Consider the following 20,431-nt stretch of genomic DNA (forward strand, 5'->3'; position numbering starts at 1 on the left):
CACGGTTTTGCTGAGAAGCAACCATCCATCAGAGAGTGGGAGCTGTGGTGCAGCAAGCCAGGGGCGTGAGGAGGGGAGGGAACTCCCCACTCCTGACTCGTGTGTTCTTCAAAACAGATCCAGAGGCCTCCGGTTTGAAGTGATTAGACAGGGGGTTGCTCTTTAGTGCTCTTTGATCCAAATGCAAAGCAAAAAGCACACGTGCTGCAATCAAGCAGATGCTGGCAAGAGGAAAAACCACCGTTTAGCCTGGCTGAAATCTGTCAGAAAGACATTTTGCAAAATACAGCTGTTGCACTCAGAGTGGCTCTCACATAAACCCAGTTAAATTTCTTCTTGAGCAGCTAAGAGCTGTCAGCTGCTTGTATTACCAGCTGTCGTGTATCTCCAAGCCTCCTCCTTTGCTTGCGTGGATAGACAAGAGCCTTCATGCACTGGGCACTGTACCGACACAATGAAAATATGGTCTCTGCACTAAAGATCATGCAGCCTAATGCAAGAGATGGTAGATGTATCTGGACAGACAAATGGAAAACACAAGGAGACAAACACACTAGAAGTGATTTTATGACAAATAATGTTGGCCTTAGTGGTTGAAATGTCCTCTAGAGACTATGGTGAATGTGGGCCTTTGTCCTCTGGTTGTAGGTTGCCTGTTGGACTCCAAGAAAAAAAAAATAAATCCCTCATTCCTCCTGTATTACTCACAAGCCTTTCTTGCGGTTTCCTTGTTTAGTCGAAGAGAACAAAACCTTGGAAGAAGCAGTAGGGTATTTCCACTGTTTCTCAAAATGTCTGAATCGCATGAGGACAGATGAAGCTAATGCAGCTCTGCTAAAGCCTCTGAATAGTTGAGGAGGAATATGGCAGTAGTTTTGTCTGAAGAGCTCTAGAATCTGTTTATATATGTAGCAGTGTTGTTAACTTTTAAAACAGAAGCAAGGAGAAGGCTTGCTCCATGGAGGCGGCTGTGTGATATTATGCAAATGAAGTTAAAGCATCAGCCAGCTTTGAGGGGGGGGGGAAAATAACAACTTTCGTTTCAAGAGGTAGGTCAAGTCATCTGTTGGTTTCAACCACACAAGTTTCCATTACACGTAGATCTACCACGGTTGTTGGAAGAATTGCTGAATACTGCTGAATTTTGCCAGAGCGTGGAGTTGCCCGTGTGCCTCTCCCTGATGGGTGATGGGGATGAAGGAGGGAAGGTCAGCCCTTTAGAGCCACTCCTGCGATCACACCCCTAATCTGCCTACTGTTCGCATTTGGGGAGTATACTGCTCACTGCTCTCTGGCTGTAAACTCAGATTTTGAATGCTTGTATTTCTTTGTTTCCTTTTACCCTCTACACACTGGGTTGCTGAAAGACGGTTTCCACTCTAGATCCAGTCAGTTACTTCCTAAGTATTTTGAATTGGCAAAGACTATTGAAATGGAATTGTTCTGTAGAAATGTGTTGCTTTCAGCAAAGCTTTTATTGCAGCCAGGAGGGCTCCTGCAGGCTGGGCACCTGGGCTCCCAAAACTTCTGTGTTCTGGAAGCTCGATCTCCTTGTGCAAGAGAATAACCACAAAGTGCTCACTCAGGAGTGCTCACTCAGTTCCCAGTTGTCCTCGTGGGTTGCTCCCTGCCTGCACAGGCAGCAGGCTGAGGGCAAGCAGCTGTCCTGAGTGGCTGGTTGCCTGAGCAGACAGCTGCCTGCGGGTGGTATCTGAACCACGCACCTTCTTAAGCCATGATAGATGGGTGATCTGCTGCTTTCTGGCTCACAGGGACGTGGTGGTGGTGGTGAAAATTGTGTCACTACCAGAAATAGCAAAAATTTTAAAAATCCAGAAGGCACAGCTGACATGTCTGCTCAGTCTATTCAAGAGTATTTCAGAAAAGAAGAAAATTCATGGACTAGATTCAGTCACTGGCAAAGGATGAAGCAGCATGGAGGATGCTGAGGGATGAATGTTCATTTATGATTTAAAAGGGGAGTGTGGCTCTGAAAAGACAGTATCAGAAATCCTCACAAGTAGGTAACAGCAGTCAAGTTAATGTTTGCAGCTCTTCAAAAGCATTTCTTGAATGTTTCTTCAAAAGAGCCTGGATGCGCTGAGGGAGGGATCTGCCATCCTTTTCTCTGTAATAAATGTTAAATGAGAAAACACTCAGAGCCAAGACCAGGTAAAAGACTTGAACGCTCAGAGTTAAAAGTCGTCAATTGCCCGGCAAGGTTAGATGAGCATAATGTGTATAGATCAGCAAGAACTTCTGGAGGGAGCCTAAAAAGAAATGAGAAGCTTTATTCTCTTGGACATTAAACATCACATCTAATTACTTGGTAACTGGCAGGGTGATCTCTGCATGGGGCTGCACATGCGCTTCCGTGCACGTGTGTGTTTGTAATGTGTAACGTGGCAGTGCCAAAGCATTTGTAAATGCAGATAAACTAACTCCAGCTCAAATTTATTCCATAAACAGCTCTTCAGAGACACTCACCTCTGCATAGATTCATTTGGTGGGTTGTTTCCAAGTCACATTAGCTTATTTGACTGAGATGATTGCAGCTCTTGTCTGTGCCCAGGGGAGTCACTTAGCCAGGCATCAGACAACCTCTAGCCCCAAAACTATGAAAGGCAGAAATGCATACTATTATTTTTGGTGGATCTTTATTAGCAAACTGGCTGTTCAGCTTCTGACAGGATCCTAAGCACTGTATTTAAAGCCTCAAAGTAACTTTCTTGCTTCTAATCTTTTCATATCTTTTACTTATCCTCAGTCTTTATCTTCTGCTTTGTCTTTTGCAGTCTCACATAAAATGTTTGATAACAGCTTAAAGAAAAAGAATACATTGAATTTCTGTGGGTCAGGGAAGACTGTTCTTAATGTTCGATCCTTTCTGGAAAGAAAAATCTTATTGCTGTCTTTCTGCAGCTGAGCTATTTGAAAAACTCTCGTCAGCTGAAGACAAGCCATGTCTGGGTGTTTTGTCTTCCTTATCTTTTGTCTGTGTTTCAATGCCACCAATGAAAGGAAGAGAGAGGCAGAGCAGCTTCTCACGCTGGCAGTGACATAACTTGGCACTTGCTGGAGATTAAAGTGAATATGACAAGATCTTTACTTCTGAGGCAGTCACAGGGATCTGAAGTGCTGACTTGTGTCAATATGACACTGGCAAGCCTCTCTGCCTCTCCCTCCTGTGAATGCTGTTGCTATGAGAAAAGCGAGAGGCAGAGATGAGACAAGGCATGATTTAACCCTTCAAATATTCTAGGCTTTACCAGTATGCCAGTGGCTTAGCATATAATGAAGGGAGGGGAAAAATAACATCAGGGAACACTGCTGGGGGCTCATAGCGATGCAAACGTGAATTGTGTGGCTGCATCTGTCCAACACATGCAGAAAGGGTACCAGTGCCTAGGAATGGGCATGTAATGCATAGGGCATGGCCTCCCATGGTTGCATATCAGTATAAAATTATTAACTGAACAGGTTATTCTGACTTAAAGCAATTGAGAATTTGATGTACAAGTTCTCCTTTTTGCATTTCCTCCCACCATGAGATACACCTGTTTGCAAACACTTATAGTATAGTCTTAGAGGTTTACTGAAAATGAGTCAGTTATGAATTTTTAGCCCCCTCCACCGAGCTGAGATAGCCCTCCCAGAGGGGAAACTGCTTTCTTCCAGCTTGTTGCAGTCTGCAAAGGTGTGGCCTCCATTTCCCCCCAGCCCAGGCACATTTTCTTGTTCTGCCTTCAGACTGCTGCAGAGAAACCCCCCGGGTAAGAGGGCACACATAGTTTAAGTGGATCAGGTTCAGCTTTGTCAACACAGGCTTGGACAAAGCAAAATTTAGTCCCTACTTGAAGCAGTTTTGATCCTGTTTTGAGTCTGTTTCCTAAAGACTAAAAAATGTCTGCGTTGTCTGGTTGGGATGAAAGTGGCATGAATCATCAGGGAAGCCCTGATGAAGTACCAGGGAAGTACCTGAAATTTTCTATCCTGGCAAACACAGACAAGTGGGCTAGAAGCAGGAAGATTAAACTTCCAGTCCTTGACCCTTTTCTGCTCCCAATTAGTTTGATGAAGGGCTTTTTTTTTTTTTAACCCACATGTCTCTTCAAAATGGATCAGTTGACCTTGTAGTCCCTCTCAGTGAGGTCCCAGAGTTTACTCAACATTTTTATGGGACTTGAAGCTCTCGAATGGAGAGTCCTCCAGAAATACTGATCCCCATTGAAGCTAGTAGAAGAACACAAGCCGGCAATGTGCCCTCGCTGCAAAGAAGGCTAATGGTATCCTGGGCTCCATTGCACAAAATATTGTCAGCAGGTCAAGGGAGATGATCTTTCCCCTCTACTCGGCACTGGTGAGGCCACACCTGGAGTGCTGTGTCCAGTTCTGGGATTCTTGGTACAAGAGAGACATGGACATATGGGAGAGAGTCCAACAAAGGGCTATGGAGATAATAAAGGGGTAGGAGCATCTCTCATGGGAGGAAAGGCTGAGAGAGCTGGGAGTGTTCAGCCTGGAGAAGAGAAGGCTCAGGGGGATCTTATCAATTATTATAAATACCTGAAGGGGGGATGTAAAGAAGATGAAGCCAAACTCTTCTCAGTGGTGTTTATTGGCAGGACCAAAGGCAATGGGCACAAAGTGAAACACAGGAGGGTCTGTCCAAACTTCAGGAAATGCTGTCTTAATATGAGGGTGACTGAGCACTGGCACAAGTTGCCCAGAAAGGTGGTGGAGACATTCAAAAGCTATCTGGACATGGTCCTGGGCAACTGGCTGTAGGTGGCTCTGCTTCAGCACGGGGTTGGACCAGATGACTCCAGAGGTCCCTTCCAACCTCAGCCATTCTGTGACTCTGTGAATATCAGGATTTCATCAACATAAGTGGAAAATTTCATCACTCTCACCATGTCTTATCTGGTTTTACCCCGTTGCCACCCTTGCTGGTTTGGGCTGGACCACCAGCTGATGTCAGTCAGCATAGTGCCATTTAACTGCAATTAATATTTGGAGTTTAGCTGAATAATTATTGCTAACAGTCCGGTCCTTCTCTGTCAGACAGCAGAAGGGTTCAGCGTTGCACTTGCTCGCCTCCTAAATAGGAAAGCAGCAACTACACAAGAAAAGCACTTAGCGAAAGTACCGAAGAGATCCATGTTCTTCCCTGTTCAGAGGACTTGGTAGTTAGGCTGGCTCGCTATTTCTGGAAACTCATTATTCTATCAATTATTGACCATCTTCATCTTGTTGGTTAAATAATTTCTAGCACAGATTGTTTATGCTTAAGGGCCACTGCAAAGTCCCATGCAGCAAGTTTTTACATCGCTATTTGCTAGAGGCACCAACGTGTTCTACAAGAAAGCCCGCACTGAACGTGCCCTATTTCCTTTTTTTGCCTGTGCACTTCTCCTGCTATCGCTGTTAGCAAGAATGTGTTGAATTTAGTTAACTTCTGGTCTGACACCGCATGATTGATTCTATACATTGTGTTGCCCTTGGTGTCAAGATTGCAAAGACTGAGAAGAATCTGTTATCACATCTGATACCTCCATGAGTTTACTCATGAGTTTGCATTTACTCTATGTGTAAATGGAGGCCAGATGCTGCTCCACAAATGTAATTCTATTTGCATAATACCAGGGGATTCGCTCTGCAGGGCTGACTCTTACAGAGCAAGTTGGAGGTGAGGGAGCCCAGTATCTCCACCTACTGGGCTTCCTGATTTTGTGTTGGAGCCCAGGGAGTTCCTGCAGGGAGTATGAGAGTGAGAATTTTGAATTTTTCAGTAGAGTGTTGTGCACGTCAGCTGGAATAAATGTGAGCGAGAGACTCCCACGATGATGCTCTGCGGCGCAGTAAGAGCAGCAGCCCTGAACAGCTGTGCACAGGACAACTTCAGCTGTTTGGGCAACAGTTGCTGCTCTGAGAGCCACTGTGGTCTCCTCCAAAGCATGCGGCTGGGTGAGCTTGGTCAATGAAAGTGCCACAGTGCTGTAGGTAAAACAAAAATTCTGCACACCTGGGGACCACTCCTGAAGCCTCTTCTTAACCAAGTAAACTGCAATGTAACTTTGCTGCCATAGGTTTGCCAAGATGAGTAAAAAATAGATGATTAGCTATTAGATTATATTAAGTATGTGCATGTGTCTATTCAAAAGAAGGTAGAGGGATGCAGACCTCAATCCAGAATGTGACCCATAGCATAACTGGGAGCACATGCTGTGCCACCAGTGGTGCACATGGCAGGGACTGGTGGCCCATTTGTCTCCAATTCCTCCTGACAGTGATTTCATGTCTGCCCTGAGACCGGGTTGCTCTGTGTTGCTCAAGTTTTAGAAGGCCAGGTATGATGCAATGAAAACACGCGCCAAAGTGGGTAACAAGTAGTCATGGCCTGTAAGGGCAGTGGTTTCCAAATCTCTTACAAGCAAGGCTTCTGCCAGCTCTTTGACTAAAATAAGAAGCAGATCTTGCCGTTTATGTGGTCACCAGGGCGTGCACTGCAGTCTGCACACCCTTATCAATTCTCCACCCGCAGTGTTGGCTGAGTAATGTGTGTTTTCACTATAGATATTATTCTGTGTCTGCCTTGTGGTATGTCTTGTGACTTTTAATTTGAGTTTTCCCAGGGAGTAGTTGGGCAACTGTTATCCAGTATTTGTCAGATTATCACCGCTGCGTGTGTGTTTCTTTCAGTCATATTGATCTGATCCATTGCCAGTTAAAGAAAGAAATGTGGTTCTTAATGCGTTTTTCTTTCCTCCAAGGAATCTGCTGCTTTTAAGCAGAAAATAGTTACATTTCTTAGCCGTTTTCCTGTGCGGTTAAGACAGGGCAGTACACGAGGCCAGGATCTCACTTTGAGTTTGGGCCTGACCCTGTAGACGCTTCCGGCAGCATGTTTCCTTTCATGTAGCATCAGGTCAGGACTGCTTCAGCAGGCGGTAGGTCACAGCTTTTTGTTGGCAGACCAGGGTGGAGGCCAGCCATCAAGGATGCCCCAGCAGACCCCGGCTGAGGACACCCCAGCAGACAGAGGTGCAGGGTGTGTTATTTGGCCATGAGCTGAGCCGTACACAGCCACTTCCTGTCTTATGGGCAGGGGACTTTGCTCCATGGGCCATTAAGTCACCAAGAGTAATGATTGCTGAAATGACTTCATTAAATAATCCAGAAGTCTGTCTTTTACTCCTTTCTTTCCCGAGTCCAGAAGTCAGTAACCCAGAATCTAGCTCACAGCTGTTCCTGCTTGGTGTCCCCTGTAGTAGAGCTGCTCCCACATCAAGCACCAAGACATGCTGTGCCTCCTTTGATGCCGTGTCCGCTCCTGGCAGGGTTGGGCTTGGGTCCAGAAGGCCTGCTTGCTTTGCCCACCCTGACCTGGGGGGAAGACAGATTTTATTTATGTTTTATTTTATTCTGTTTTATTTTTCATTTAAAAGCTATCCAGCAGTTTGTCAGTTGAAATAGAAGGCAGTCTTCTGCACCTGTACTTACTCATGTAAACATGCTGATCAGCTGAAGCATTAAAGCTAAAGTTTGAGTGCTACATCATTTAATCAATGACCAGTGTATACTTCAGCACATCTGCAGTTGCAGGTGGGCATGATAGTTCCCACCATTACATACAGTTGTTAGGTTACACTTAGATATTGGAGATACATTTAATGTATAATTTATAAGGTAAATAATACCTAATACCTATATGGTTCTATAATACTCCGTGCTAAAGAGGGAAGTGAAAAGCAGCAACTGAGTGATACCAGCATGTCTAGATGTTACTAGTGGTGGGTGCTATTTAGTCAGAACTGCGAACTGCAGAGGACCTATGACCTTTTATAAGTGCTCAGCAAAACACTAAGTTACTGTTGGATAGTTAAAGGCAGTTTGGTGTTTAATAGTGGGTTTTGATTATTTTCAGACACGGATGAGTGAGGAGTTACCTGGGGCGACTTGCAGTTGTCCAGCCAGAACTGAAGCAGCCTGCAGTAAAGATGAATACAGGGAGGCTCATATAGCAGAGGAGCTCAGCAGATGACAAGAGGCTTGCCCAGGGTCTGAAAGAGGAGCTCAGGATGGGTGTGGGTATGTCAAGGGGACCAACCAAAAGGTTAAAATGAAAGAAGTCAGGCATGAGAGAGTGATGACCACATGGAGATCCAGCTAAGACACTGACATGGAGGAATGTGAGCCAAACATCAAGGAAAAGGAGCCAGGTAGCAAAAAGAATAGCCAGCAGCTAGGTTTATTTCTAGCCTCTTGGCTTGCATGAGACATCCCCTTGAGGTGTGCCTGACAGCCAGAGGACATGACAGCTTTAGCTGTAGCTCTTTTGTTTCCAACTGTTGTGATTTATGTGCTCAGTTCTCTGGTCTGGTGCCTCTCCTGCCATTAAGAGGGTGATGCATTGCAGGATTTTTAGGGTAAATCATTTTTTCAGTCACTGTAACCCATCAATTCCCAAGCTTTCAGGACGATTGGATGAAGTGGTGAATATACCTTTTTTTCTGCTGGTGGCTTCTCTACCCACCAGGACTACTTGAGAAGAAAATTTCATCTTTGTTCTACTCAGTGCTGTGCTAACAAGCACTTGTGAGTGGGCTGTAATTCACAGAGCAGTCTCTGCTCCTAGGGTGTATTTCATTATTGGTCTCCTTGGGCAGGCTATTAACAGTGGGGATTTGCCACCAGTTTTTGCCACCGAAACAGTGAGGTTTTGCCACCTCTTTGCTCCCCAATACAGGTAAAAAGACGTGCAGCTTTGCATCCAGTTTTTGGGGTGAGAAGCGAGAGGCATAAGCAGCAAACGATACGCAAAACCAGCTCCCTTTCTGCCAAATGCCAGGGTTTCACGAGCCAGGTCTTTTCCATAAGATTTCCTACGTCTGCTTGCAGGAGCATGGGAAGCCTAAAACTCGGCGTCCTAATTTAGCTGGGCTGTCTAATGAGACATACTGGACCATCAGCAGCCTAAATAGTTTTTCAGGGCTGTGACTGTCTTCGGGGATTACTTCATGTCTGGGTTTTTTACCAGAGCCTGAGGAAGTGAAGTAGCCAACACCAGGTGAAAAGCGGTAGAAGGCAGATGATTAATTTCTGGGCTCCTTTGCAACTCACAGCTTGAATGCGTTCCCCATGGGCTGGGCTTCATGTAGCCGGGTTTGTGGTCATTTCAGAGTATTTGTTTGGAAGTGCTGATATTATCTGGTTATATTTTAGGTGTCTTTTTTTTACCAAAGATTAAAGGATTTCAGTTATGGCGATGAATAAAAAGATGGAGCTGGAACCTCAGGGGGCATGCAGCAGTGACCACCTAGTTGCAGAGGGGCAAAGGCTGCAGGCGGGGCTTGCATCTTACACCGAGTTGGATCGATGGCAGGTCTGCGTGCTACTATCACTGTTCACTGCCTATGAAGAGAAGAGCAGGGGTTTAAAAATTAGTATAATAGAATATAGAAATAGGGAGTTGTGATTATGGTTATTTCATTGCCATGGTAAAATAAAGCAAGGACATTTGATACTTTTATTGGTAAGAAAAATTGTGGCAAATGTTACTGAAGTAGAGATTAGGTTTCCGGCAATTTTGCAAGTCACATAGCCTACACTTAGATACAAAGTTTATAATGGCTGAATAGTATTTTTTGATAAAATATATGTTCATTAAAAAAAATCTTCAAAGCAATCCATCTTTGTTGTACGGCATGCAAAAGGTTAAATCTATAAACCTCAGCCTTAGGCAGGTTTTAAGGCTGTGTTTGAGGAGGACTCTTCAAGTCCTTAAATGCCTGCCTGCAGTGGCGTCCACTTTAGGACCACTTTGAGGCTTCAAGTAGTCCTATATATTGAAAAAGGAGGCTGTGGCCTTATGTGGGGCTACTAAACCCCCCCGCTATTCTTCCGAATGTATCTGTTTATTAGCAATGCCAAATATTTATTCTTTCCCCCTATGCTTTCATGTAAAGCCCTTGTGCCCTTTAAAAATTCAGTAGGAGTTTGTGGTTAACTTACTAAATTAACAGGGATGATAGAAACCTGAGCAGTTCAGTGTGTCTGTTCTCACTGGAATGACTTCTGGTTTTGACTCACCGGGTTTTATTCCCAAACACAAGAAATGTTTTGTTCCAGTAACGCACTTGAGTGCAGCAACAGGGGGCACGCACGTGGCCGGTGCCATGGTTCAGCAGATGGGACAGTAACTTCGTAAAGTAGCTACCACAATAACCTGTAGTCTTTAGGGTGTATGGCCCTTCTGGGAGCACTTACAGGTTTACATATCAAAAACAGTAGTGCATAGAGTCCTTGAAATACTTTTGAACTGGTATATACAATTCTTGGTTTCTAAATGATATAATTACAGTTTAATGAAGTCAGGCATTTGTGTCCTGTGTTACGTGCAGAAATACCTGTCTCTGTTCTTGATGCTGAGTATAGACCTTTTCCATTTGCAATGGTATTCACATATTCAGGACTCATATCCACATTATTCATACCTTGAGAGTAGGGCAGATTCTTGTCATAATATTACATTATAATCTTTCCAAAGATAATGAGATGGCTCTTGTTGCATTTCAAAACAGTGTGACCAAGATGAGGATTTGATCCAGCAGCTACACTGTTCTAGAAGTACTAAGGTACTTGCAGCTATTTGATATTGAGCTACTTTGGCCCTCAATTGAGAAATAAATAGGTCAGGCAAGGCCTTTGAAAGGAATTTAATAGATACATCTCACACTTGCAGAGAAGCATGAAACTCTCCTGCTAAAATGATACTGGGTTCATGAAAGGTCACGGTTATCTTTTAAAGTAAGTTTTTGCATGTCTGCAGAGCAAATATTGCATGAAAGATAAGGGTAGAGTCTCTGTTTTACTGATAATGCTGCAAGGTTTCTTTTTTCCGCCAAATTACAATATAGCTTTCTGCAAGCTAAGCAGCCAGCCTGCTAGATATGACTTTTGCTTTATTCCTATATAGCGTCATACCAAACTAGTAAGGCATCAAGCAGTAAGTTCAAGAAGAACCCTGAGTTGCCAAAATAACGGGAAAATACTTTTATTATTATTACTATTATTATTACTTTATTGGTATCTTTTAAGTCCTGCTGTCAGTTTTTCAGAAACTATTGTGACACAGATAACAATCCCAAGTTGGCTTTACTCTAAAGCTAATTTTGCCATTGTAAGCGCAATCACAAATTTGGGAAAGGGTCTAAAAAGGACTTTGTACATCTTTAAGTATATATAGGTATCCATGTAGATAGGTGTATAGATGTCTATACAGGTCTGTCTATCTATCTACATTTACATATAGGTATAGGAAGCCTTTATAACCATACTTTGCTCCATCCTAAACTTCCACCAGAAGTGCCTTCACACTGAATGAGAAGGTGTCACACAAACAAGTGATTTTGCATGTGGCACAACAGATGTGGTGGAAACCTCCAGCAGAGAGAAGAGTTTAAATGCAGCCTTGGGGCTGGCAGCTAAAGCAAACAGAAGCTTCGCCTGGCCTGCTAAAGCTGATTGCTTTAGGAGGTGTCCATCCTTCCCCTTGAAGGTCCTTGCCCCCCTCAGCCCCATATGGTGCCAAATTACAGTACCCTCGGAAGTGAGGTTTGCATGCTGCTGTGGTAACAAGAATTGGCAGGTCAGTCACCATTTCGGACCCCTTCTCTAACCCAGCTATGCTGGGTACCAGTAGCAGTAAGGCAGTAACAGCTGGGACTCTGCAGGTCCCCCCAGGGCCGTGGGACCTGCTGCAGCCCAGTTACTGTGGGCTTGCTGTTCCCTGCTCCCGGCTGGCTCAGAGGCGGCGGTGCCACAGCAAACCCCCTTCTGGCTGCCCGGCAGCTGCACCAGTGCAGCAGCATCCACGCCTGGGGTTCACTGCAGAATCGAAATTGGAAGAATCACAGAATTGGAAAGCCCCACTTTCTCAGATAGGGTTGTGGGGCACCCCTGCCCCTCTTACTACCTTTGGTATATCTCGGCTGTTGAGCTGTTTAACCTGCAACTACCTCCTTCCTGGGCCATGATCTTAAAAGCTCATGAAGAGGAGCAGAGGCTGTCTTACACCCCATGACCCAACCTTTGACAGCCTACAACGCAGATCCCGGGGTCAGGACACTTCCCAGCCGTGTCATGTTGACACAGCTGCAGCAGGGACCAGCTGGCTCTGGGTCAGGGGACATTTGGCTTTGGGAGCAGCACGCAGTGGCTGCAGCACGGTGCCGCTCTGCCCCTGGGCAGGGACTGCAGCCAGGTGGAGGTGGCCCCAGCTTTCTCTGAGGTGGCAGACACTCCTCTGGGCCCTTTGGGCTGGGGTGATTCATAAATAAGTGATGGTGTCATTCAGGTCATATGGAAACTCTTGGTTTGGAAAGCTGAGATAGTCCTTGCTGAATACTGGGATGTAATTGTATTTGGTTAAATAGAGGCCTGGAGGATGTTTGTCATTGAATAACGCAGGAGAAAGAAATGCAGGAAAAACACTCTTTTACAAGTTCAGGACATGGTCTGCAGCCTGTTACACTCCTGCTCTCACAGAAGCTCCACACCAAGAAAATGGTTTGAGGGAACTGCCCCATCAGGCGCCTGCAGGAAGGCCTGGAACAATGGCCAGCGCAGGAAGGATGTTGCAGGTGGATACGGCACGTTTGTGCCAAGCTGCAGAGCAGAAGAGAAGTCACCATGGCTCCAGCGGACGCCAGGAGTTTTATGACTTTTCAGTATGTTTTGAAAAGCATCCCGTGGATGATCGCAGAGCTGAGGACTAAGACCAATGGCAGGTTGTGTTAATACTGGGTAGTTTTACGCTGTAAAGGTGGTATTTTGTGACCGCTTCAAAGGTGGGAACTAAAAGAGGCTGAAGTGAAAAATGGGGGTGGAGGAGAGCAGGAGTGAAGGTTGAGGGCAAGACTGAAGAAGAAGCTGATGCAAGAGGTTAGGGAGTTGGGATTTGGAGAGAAGAGGGTGTTTCTCGGCAGCAGTGAGCTGATGGGCTCTCCAGGCCAGGGCAGCAGTGGTGGGGATGAGGCGAATCGGTGCCCCAGCACAGCTGCCCTGTGATGGAGAGGTGTCGCAGCAGCTGGAGCTTGGGGTTCGAGTCTCCATCCACTCAGCTCACCCCAGGAGCGTACCCGACCCAACAGAGCTGCTGGAAGCCTCCTTGTATCCCTGCCAGAGCAGCAGTCAATGCAGAATACAGCTCGGGCTTTTGAGGTGTTCATCACGGAAGGAGTGTATAGCAGAACAGATAATTCCCAGCCAGGAGGGAAACCAAAAGAACTTTTCAGGCATGTAAGGCTGAGAGGAAATCAGACAGTGTTAAGATGCCACTGGGCAAGGACACTTTTATCACTTGTACAGTGTCACAGTTCTGCTAGTGGTAAGAGTTATTTTGTGGGCAGCATGGTACTAGTGAATTACTGGGTTTCATTCTCCACAGCTGATATTTAGCTACCCTTTTCCGCAAGTATCAAAAATACTTAAATGGCAGAAAAGTAAATAAAACCTTACCACAAAGTCTGGGCATGAGCAATGCTAAATATCACTGCCTTTTGCCACTTGTATTATATATCATGTTTAGGAGACCCGTTCCAGAGGTAATTGGTGTGGGAGCCTGGAGAGCATGGCCTAACGCACAGAGCTTTGCCAGTGCGTTACGAGCTTGATGTGATCATGAATATGTCGTAAGGTAGCAGGCATGTTGCCCTTCTGAGGGCTGAAAAGATCTTGGCTAAAACCCAGCAAGACAGGAGGGGAAACCCCGGAGCTGTTACTTGGGTATTTGCAAGCTTTCAGATTCACTGCATACGCCCCCGTGTTCATATTTGTATTTGTGACTCTCCCGAAGTTTTACAGGACGTTAGCACATCTCCAAAGATTGTTATTCATCATTTAAACCCCGCTGAATTGGAATCCAAGTTCTATCCATTCTCTGTTGCCATTATTTATTTTTCATTCATAAACTTTTATCAAGTAATGCCAGGTGGCATTCAGGCAGCGCAGCAGCCAAGAGGTGAAGTAAGCCATTCACAAAGACGTCGCAGGCTGAGAGTCACCCGTACACGCTGGCTGGTGAATCATACTGAGCAGTGAATACATCCTGAACATCGGGATCCTTTCACATGCTGAAGGAAGTGTTGCAGTTTTACTCATTTGATCTGCATATTGCTCTCTGGAGGCTTTCATACCAACATCTTTCTTTTTTACAATAATTCAGGGACATATTATGAAATCTGGAATTCTGCTAAATCCAAGCAAACTTCTTGCTGAGTATTACAGTTAGGATCTTAATTCTGCACAAGATACATCAAACCTATGGCCACATAGCAGCACACTAAAACATGAATTTACTTCGGGTTGCAAGAGGAATCCTACACAAGTTATGCAGGGCTCTGCTTAGACAGTGCAGGAGTACGCACACTGCAGCTGTAAGTGGAAGGGAAACTACAGCTCCACAGGGTTTTCCTGTCACCTCTGCAGCCTTGTAAGCCCATTCGTGGGTGGAAGTGCAGACTTAACAGCTAAGGGCAAAAGATTTTGCCTATGGGTGAATCTTACCATGCTAGTTATAATGTGACTTTTGCCTGGATAATGGTGAGTGGAGGGGGTGAGGAAAGAGATACAAACCTCTTCACTATAAATATTTCTTGTTGAAATTATCCTGGAAGAAATATTTCCGAGAGTCTCAGTCCCACCTTTTTCTTAACGCTGTTGTTATTGCTTAGATGGCAGTGACACCCTGTGGTACCAGCCGCTGGTGCAGCACTCAGCTGTAGTTCGTTCAGGAGGTCAGTATAAAATTGCAATAACAAAAAAGTCCAGGGATGTTTTTAATTCATCTTCACAGACCGCATCCTCCACATTCTCCATCCTCCCTGAGTGCCTTTGCACTAAGCAGGATGTACCTTTCTGGATTTAAATGTCCTGGAAGTAGCTACTGCCTCTTTCTGAGTATTTGTGCAGTGCCTGCATGGTGAGTCTCTCTGGTTCGACTTGTATCTCTTGGCTTTACAGTAAGAGGAATCAGCTGTATTAACGAACTGGTATCGCATCACGGTGCGCCTGTGTTATATAACTTAGTGAAAGTACTTGCTGCCTCTCTGTTTGGCCTGGTGAGCAAGGAAAGCTTCTGGTTGGAGGGGACAGTGCTCATCTTTGGTGTTTTCAATCTTTCAGGGGGTTCACGAGTCGAAAGGTGTGACTGAAGATTATTTGAAACTGGAATCCCTGATCCAGAAAGTCGTTTCTCCTTACTTGGGCACATATGGTCTGTATTCCAGTGACGGACCCTTCACGCACTCTTCCTGTATCTTGGGTAAGAATAACAGAGGCTCGATTTGACACAGCACAGAGGGCTTCACCAAAACCTTGGTCCACACAGGGCCAGGGCCCACACAAGAGCAAACTGTCAGCGCAGTCAGGCTCCTTTTCTAAGGCCGTGCTCTTTGCAATGTGCAAAGTCACAGTGCAACTTGTCAGAGGCAGAAGATGAAAACAGACCATCATACCAGTGCTCATTAATAAATCTGTGAATCTAGAGTGTCTTTAGCATTTCCATTCTACCTTTTAATGAGAGTGCTTTAACACAGGATGCTTTATGGACAGTGAGAGGAAGAAGCAAGAAGCCATTTCTGGAGTGCTGAGTATTTTCTGTTCATTAGTGCACAAAGATCATACAAGGCTGTTTAAAGCAGGGAAGAGAGCAGGAATTTGTCTTAGAGAAGACTAATCGATAAGTCTTCAAACATGTAAAAGTTTTCTGCAGAGTGGAAGGTAGTAAGCTGTTCTCCATCCCACTGGAGATAAGAAATGTAGCAGGGGAAATTTCCACGTAGCAGGAGAAATTCAGATTACATGGAAGGAAAAATCTCTAATGTCACATAAACCGCCTCTGGAGGCTGTTGAATCTTCGCTTCTAGAGGCGCTATATATGTGTCTTATACATAGGCGTCTGAAAGGAGCAAGATGGATAAACGTGGTCCTGCCTGGTGACAGAGGCTGAGTGACCGACCTTCTTGAGTCCCTTCCAGCTTATTTTCTATGATTGTTTGAGCTCTGAAGCATTCAGTGACTTCTGTAAAGGCAAGATTTGGCCAAGATGAAGGTCTTTTGAATATCCCACATAGTAATTCAATCTGTTGAAAATGCAAGGGGGATACTACCAGCGTAAATCAAAAAGCAAATGTGGTAGTACCTGAGTATTTTCATGTAAATACTGTGATGGCCTGCTTTGAATAGAGAAAACAGAGGGGAAAATAAGTTCAGGTGTGTGGGTTTTATGCAGTCAATTTAATCTGTTTGCTTGTCAGAAATGGTCAGTAAGATAGTCGGTTTTCCCTTGAAGCTGAATGGAAAAATGGTTGTATTGCAGTAGGCATTTAAGAAACAAATCAGTTTTACGTGAATAAATAGAGGCCAGTTGTTTATGGAAAATGGTTCGGGATTACTTTTGTATTCATTGCTTGCCATTAAAAGGCCACAAGCATTTAAAAGGAGCCCCATATGGATGTTTTCTGAATACAAGCTTTTGTATGTCAGGACAGAAAAAATGCACCCAAAGAGAATAAAACTCCAGTGAAATGGATTGTTAGAAAATAAATGTTGGTTTTGGTGGACCAGGCACTTCCCCTTGCTGTGGTCTGGGGTGTAGATCTATAGCAGTACACCTGAGAAGGTCTTACTATAGTCAATGAAGTTTCTGTTTCTTTTAAACTAACACATTTAGTTCTGTCCAACTATTTTGGTAGCATGATTTAAAACTGTGACATACTGTCCTTGGAACTGGTTAGGCAATGAGCTCTTTTCTACCCTGTCTGGCCAGTACAGCCAGCTTTCCCCTCCAGCCAAGCCTTGGTGTGACCAAAAAGCCAGAGTTCCTGTGGCAAGGCAGCCCCAGGGAACCTTTTCTGTTTGCCAGGTCAAACTCCTAACAAAGAAAAACTCCAAAAGTGAACTTGGCTCAGTTGATTTCACTGCTGAGGCAGACACAACTGCAAAATACAGTCTGTAGTACAGAAACTGGCTATTTTAGTAGTACAGCATATGATTGGAATTTGTGTCCAGGTAAGTATGTAATTATACATAAATATAATTTTAGAAGAGACTGGCATTTGTAAAGGAAATTGCATGGTTTGCAGGGGAACACATACCAGCATCCTGATTTAAAGCAGACAAGTCACGTGCAATGGCTGCGGTGCTCTTCCAGAGTGCAACTTGATTCCCTTCTCCAGCCGTGCCTCTTTCATGGGGATGGCAAAGTGAGAGTAGCAGGAAGAAAGCTTCGTCAGACCTACGGTTCACACCGCTTTTTTTCTTTAGCACAAGTGAGTCTGAGCGCTGAGGTCTGCAAAAAGTTTGCACAATGGTCATTTTGATCTAGCTGCCGGAGAGCACTCCAGCTGTAAACCGCTGGTGGAAGATCTCCATGCTGACTTGCTGCCACCTGCTGCTCATTCTCTGGAAAGACCCCACTTGCTTAACAGCAGCATTCGTACAGTCACTGCTGGATGGAGTGCAGGTTTGTTCCCCAAAAAAGTCGCTGTGGGAACTGCCCTCCAGTTAACATTTCCAAACACTCTTGGTGCTCTCTCCTGTGTAGTCTCTGAACGATGCTTTGAATCTAAGTTTTTCCAGAATTATTAGTAAAACTGCCTGTCTTAATCCTTGTGTCCCAAATTTGAAGAGACCTGATTTTTCCAGGGTGGGTGGAAAAGTTAAATTTCAAGTACTAGAAATTAGTGATGACCTTTATAGCCTGAACAAGAAATTAATTACATTTTCTTTCTTGTCTAAAGAGAGTATTTGCTGTTGTGTATGAGGTCTTCCACAATATTTACTGTTTTACTGCAGCTGCTGAAGTTGTATGAATATTAGGTAATCTCAGCTGTTATTTGTAAAGATAGGTTTGAGGTCTTCAATATGCTAAAGAAATCTAGGAAATCTGAAGCCTATGGATCTACAAAACCAACAAAATGTATTCTTTTATTAAAAAAAAAAAATATCATTCAAGAAAAGCTTGTGAATATTCAGGCCTTTTTTTTTTGAACACTCATAATTATTAGTACCAACTTTGTAGATATTACTCTGGATCTCTCTCTATTTACAGAGAAGCGGTTCTTCAGGCGGTCAAAATCGGGTGACATCCTCGCCAAGAACCCCGTGGTGCGATCCAAAAGCTACAACAATCCTCTGCTGACACCAGTGGCCGAGTATGAAACTGAGGGCATAGCTGCCAATGGAACAGGCATCCGAAGGCACTCCGTTTCGGAAATGACCTCCTGCCTGGAGCTCCAGGGGTACTCCAACCTCACCACCATCATGGACAACGGTTCAAAGAGCTCCATGACGACCACAAAAAGCTCGCTGTCAGGAGACCAGGAGAGGCCCAGCACCGGGTCAGTGCAATGTTCTAGCAAACTCAGCACAGTTGAGCAACAGAAAGAACTCTTCCACTCGATGGACGACCCACATGGGTCTTTTGAGCTGGACAGGGACCCTTCCTTGATTCCAGTTCCCTCTTCGAGCCCTGAGAACATAGTGGATCAGATTTTGGAGTCGATCGACTCTGATTCTGAAGGCATTTTTATTGATTTTGGCCGAGGCTGTTCCAATTCATCAGCATACAATGTGGACGTGAACAGACAGAGCATCATGTGAAGGACATTGGAAGACAAACCTTGGGTTTTAATATTATATATGAAAGTTACTAACGCGTTGAGTCGGACTGTGGGCAAGCTATGTATGTCTAGGGCAGAACCTCTGTTGTACGTCATCACAGCTGTACTGAAGTACACAAACACAAGTTTACAGCAGGCAGGAATCTGATGTGAGGGGGAAGAAATCCCAACTACTTGTCCCTGTCGCCGTCACTCTACAGTCGGATTCCCTATTGTCTTTATAAATGTAGGGGTTCACAAGCTGACATGTGTCTGGTAAAATGCTATTAGTGCAGCTGGCAGTGTTCGTTCAGTAAAACAGCCTAGCAAATAGCTGTGTTCACTTTTAATTTTCTCAAGAGATTTCCTGTAGACAGCAGGTTGTTCTCTGAACTCTAACACCTCAGCCAGAGTAAAAACATATCCTCTTAAAAAAACCAAAACAACCCAGAGGCTCTGGGCCTTCATGCCACAGAATACAGTGATAAAGAAATCTCTTTTAATCTTTTTCTTGTACATCTTGTATGCACTCCTTTGCCTAATGGTGAGTTAGAGTTCTTGAAGAAAGGCAAATAAACAGAAATGTGCTATCTGATGTCACGCGATGCCTCGTGTCTCATGTTCTGTTTCACAGCCAATACCTTGTGTCTGTGAGAGAGTTGTCTTCAAACTGGCTTTTAAGGCCGTGTTAATTTGCTCTGAACCTGGCACTTCCAAGAAATCTGTGCACTGTTGACTCCTGGAGCATCCGTTGTATGTTGAGAGATTCCAGCAGAATTCAACTTGTTTCCTAAATAAATAAAAATATGGGCTCTTGGTGGAAATCCTCATTATATATTTATATTCTTAAAGAAATACAGTAATGCATATACTGTCAATTCATGTATTGATATTTGGGGAGTGTGAACCTTGCAGCTCTTCTCATCCTGAGCACTCCCAGCTCTGATTCTCCCTCGCAGTAGCGTGGTGTTGTAAGAGCTATGTCAGTGGTTTTACAGGGGATTGACACACATGATACTAGGGTGAAGTAAAAATCCTGATGCGTGATAGATTTTTGATCAGATGGTTTTACAGCAAAGAAAGAGCTACTTCAGGTCACTCCATTCTAGGCGTGTCCTCTGGAGGAGAGAGTCGCTCAGTAACTCCTGAGCTGCTCAGCAGAGACGGGTTGTCATTTCGGTCTGACAGCTCCTCGCTCTTAGCTCAGATGCTCAGGGACTCTCCAGCTTCACTCTGCACTTGCACTGCTGACCCCAACATTCGCCAAACTCTTCCCCAGGTTTTGATTGCATTTCTAGGCTCGAGGCCCCACTTCTGATACTTAATTTCCTTTGGCCTCGCTACTTGATCTTTTGGAAAGTGTTAGCCCAATCTTTTGCTACCGCCCTGCCTCACTGCTGGAGATGTCAGCTTCCGGATAGATGCGCAGGCTCCCCAGAACCTCAGAAGCCAGCTGAGGAAGGAGCCCCATAAATGAGGCAGGGCATCGGTGTCTATTTTGCTTGTGTTTGGCATGTTCATCTGTGCAGCCTCCCCTACAGGTAAGCACTTAAGTTACGTCATACTTAAAAGTTTTGTTTACACAGAGATGAATAATGGCTTCTGTGTCCCAACAGTCTCAAACCTGACAGCCAGGGAACACGTGGCGTAGGATGCAGGCACCTAACCAGCCCTCTGGATGTGCAACTGAACGTTGCAGATTATCAGGTCACCCATTTGGCCGCTTCCTGGCCACGGCGACCCCTCTGTAATCCCGCAGTGGTGCA

General features: G+C 44.8%; 1 protein-coding gene across 8 annotated transcripts in view; it reads left to right on the forward strand.

The window, feature by feature from the left end:
- PRR5 (proline rich 5) overlaps positions 1-19,477 on the forward strand; it is a 94,817-nt gene extending 75,340 nt beyond the window's left edge. For all 8 annotated transcript variants that reach the window (XM_054834498.1, XM_054834481.1, XM_054834533.1 and 5 more), the window contains 2 exons: positions 15,187-15,325; positions 18,116-19,477. In XM_054834498.1, coding sequence (XP_054690473.1) covers positions 15,187-15,325; positions 18,116-18,666 — 690 coding nt within the window. In that variant the 3' untranslated portion in view covers positions 18,667-19,477. The remainder of the gene's footprint in view (positions 1-15,186; positions 15,326-18,115) is intronic.
- Positions 19,478-20,431: the final 954 nt, after the last annotated feature.

Source organism: Grus americana, chromosome 1, assembly GCF_028858705.1.
Source record: "Grus americana isolate bGruAme1 chromosome 1, bGruAme1.mat, whole genome shotgun sequence".
Taxonomy (NCBI): domain Eukaryota; kingdom Metazoa; phylum Chordata; class Aves; order Gruiformes; family Gruidae; genus Grus; species Grus americana.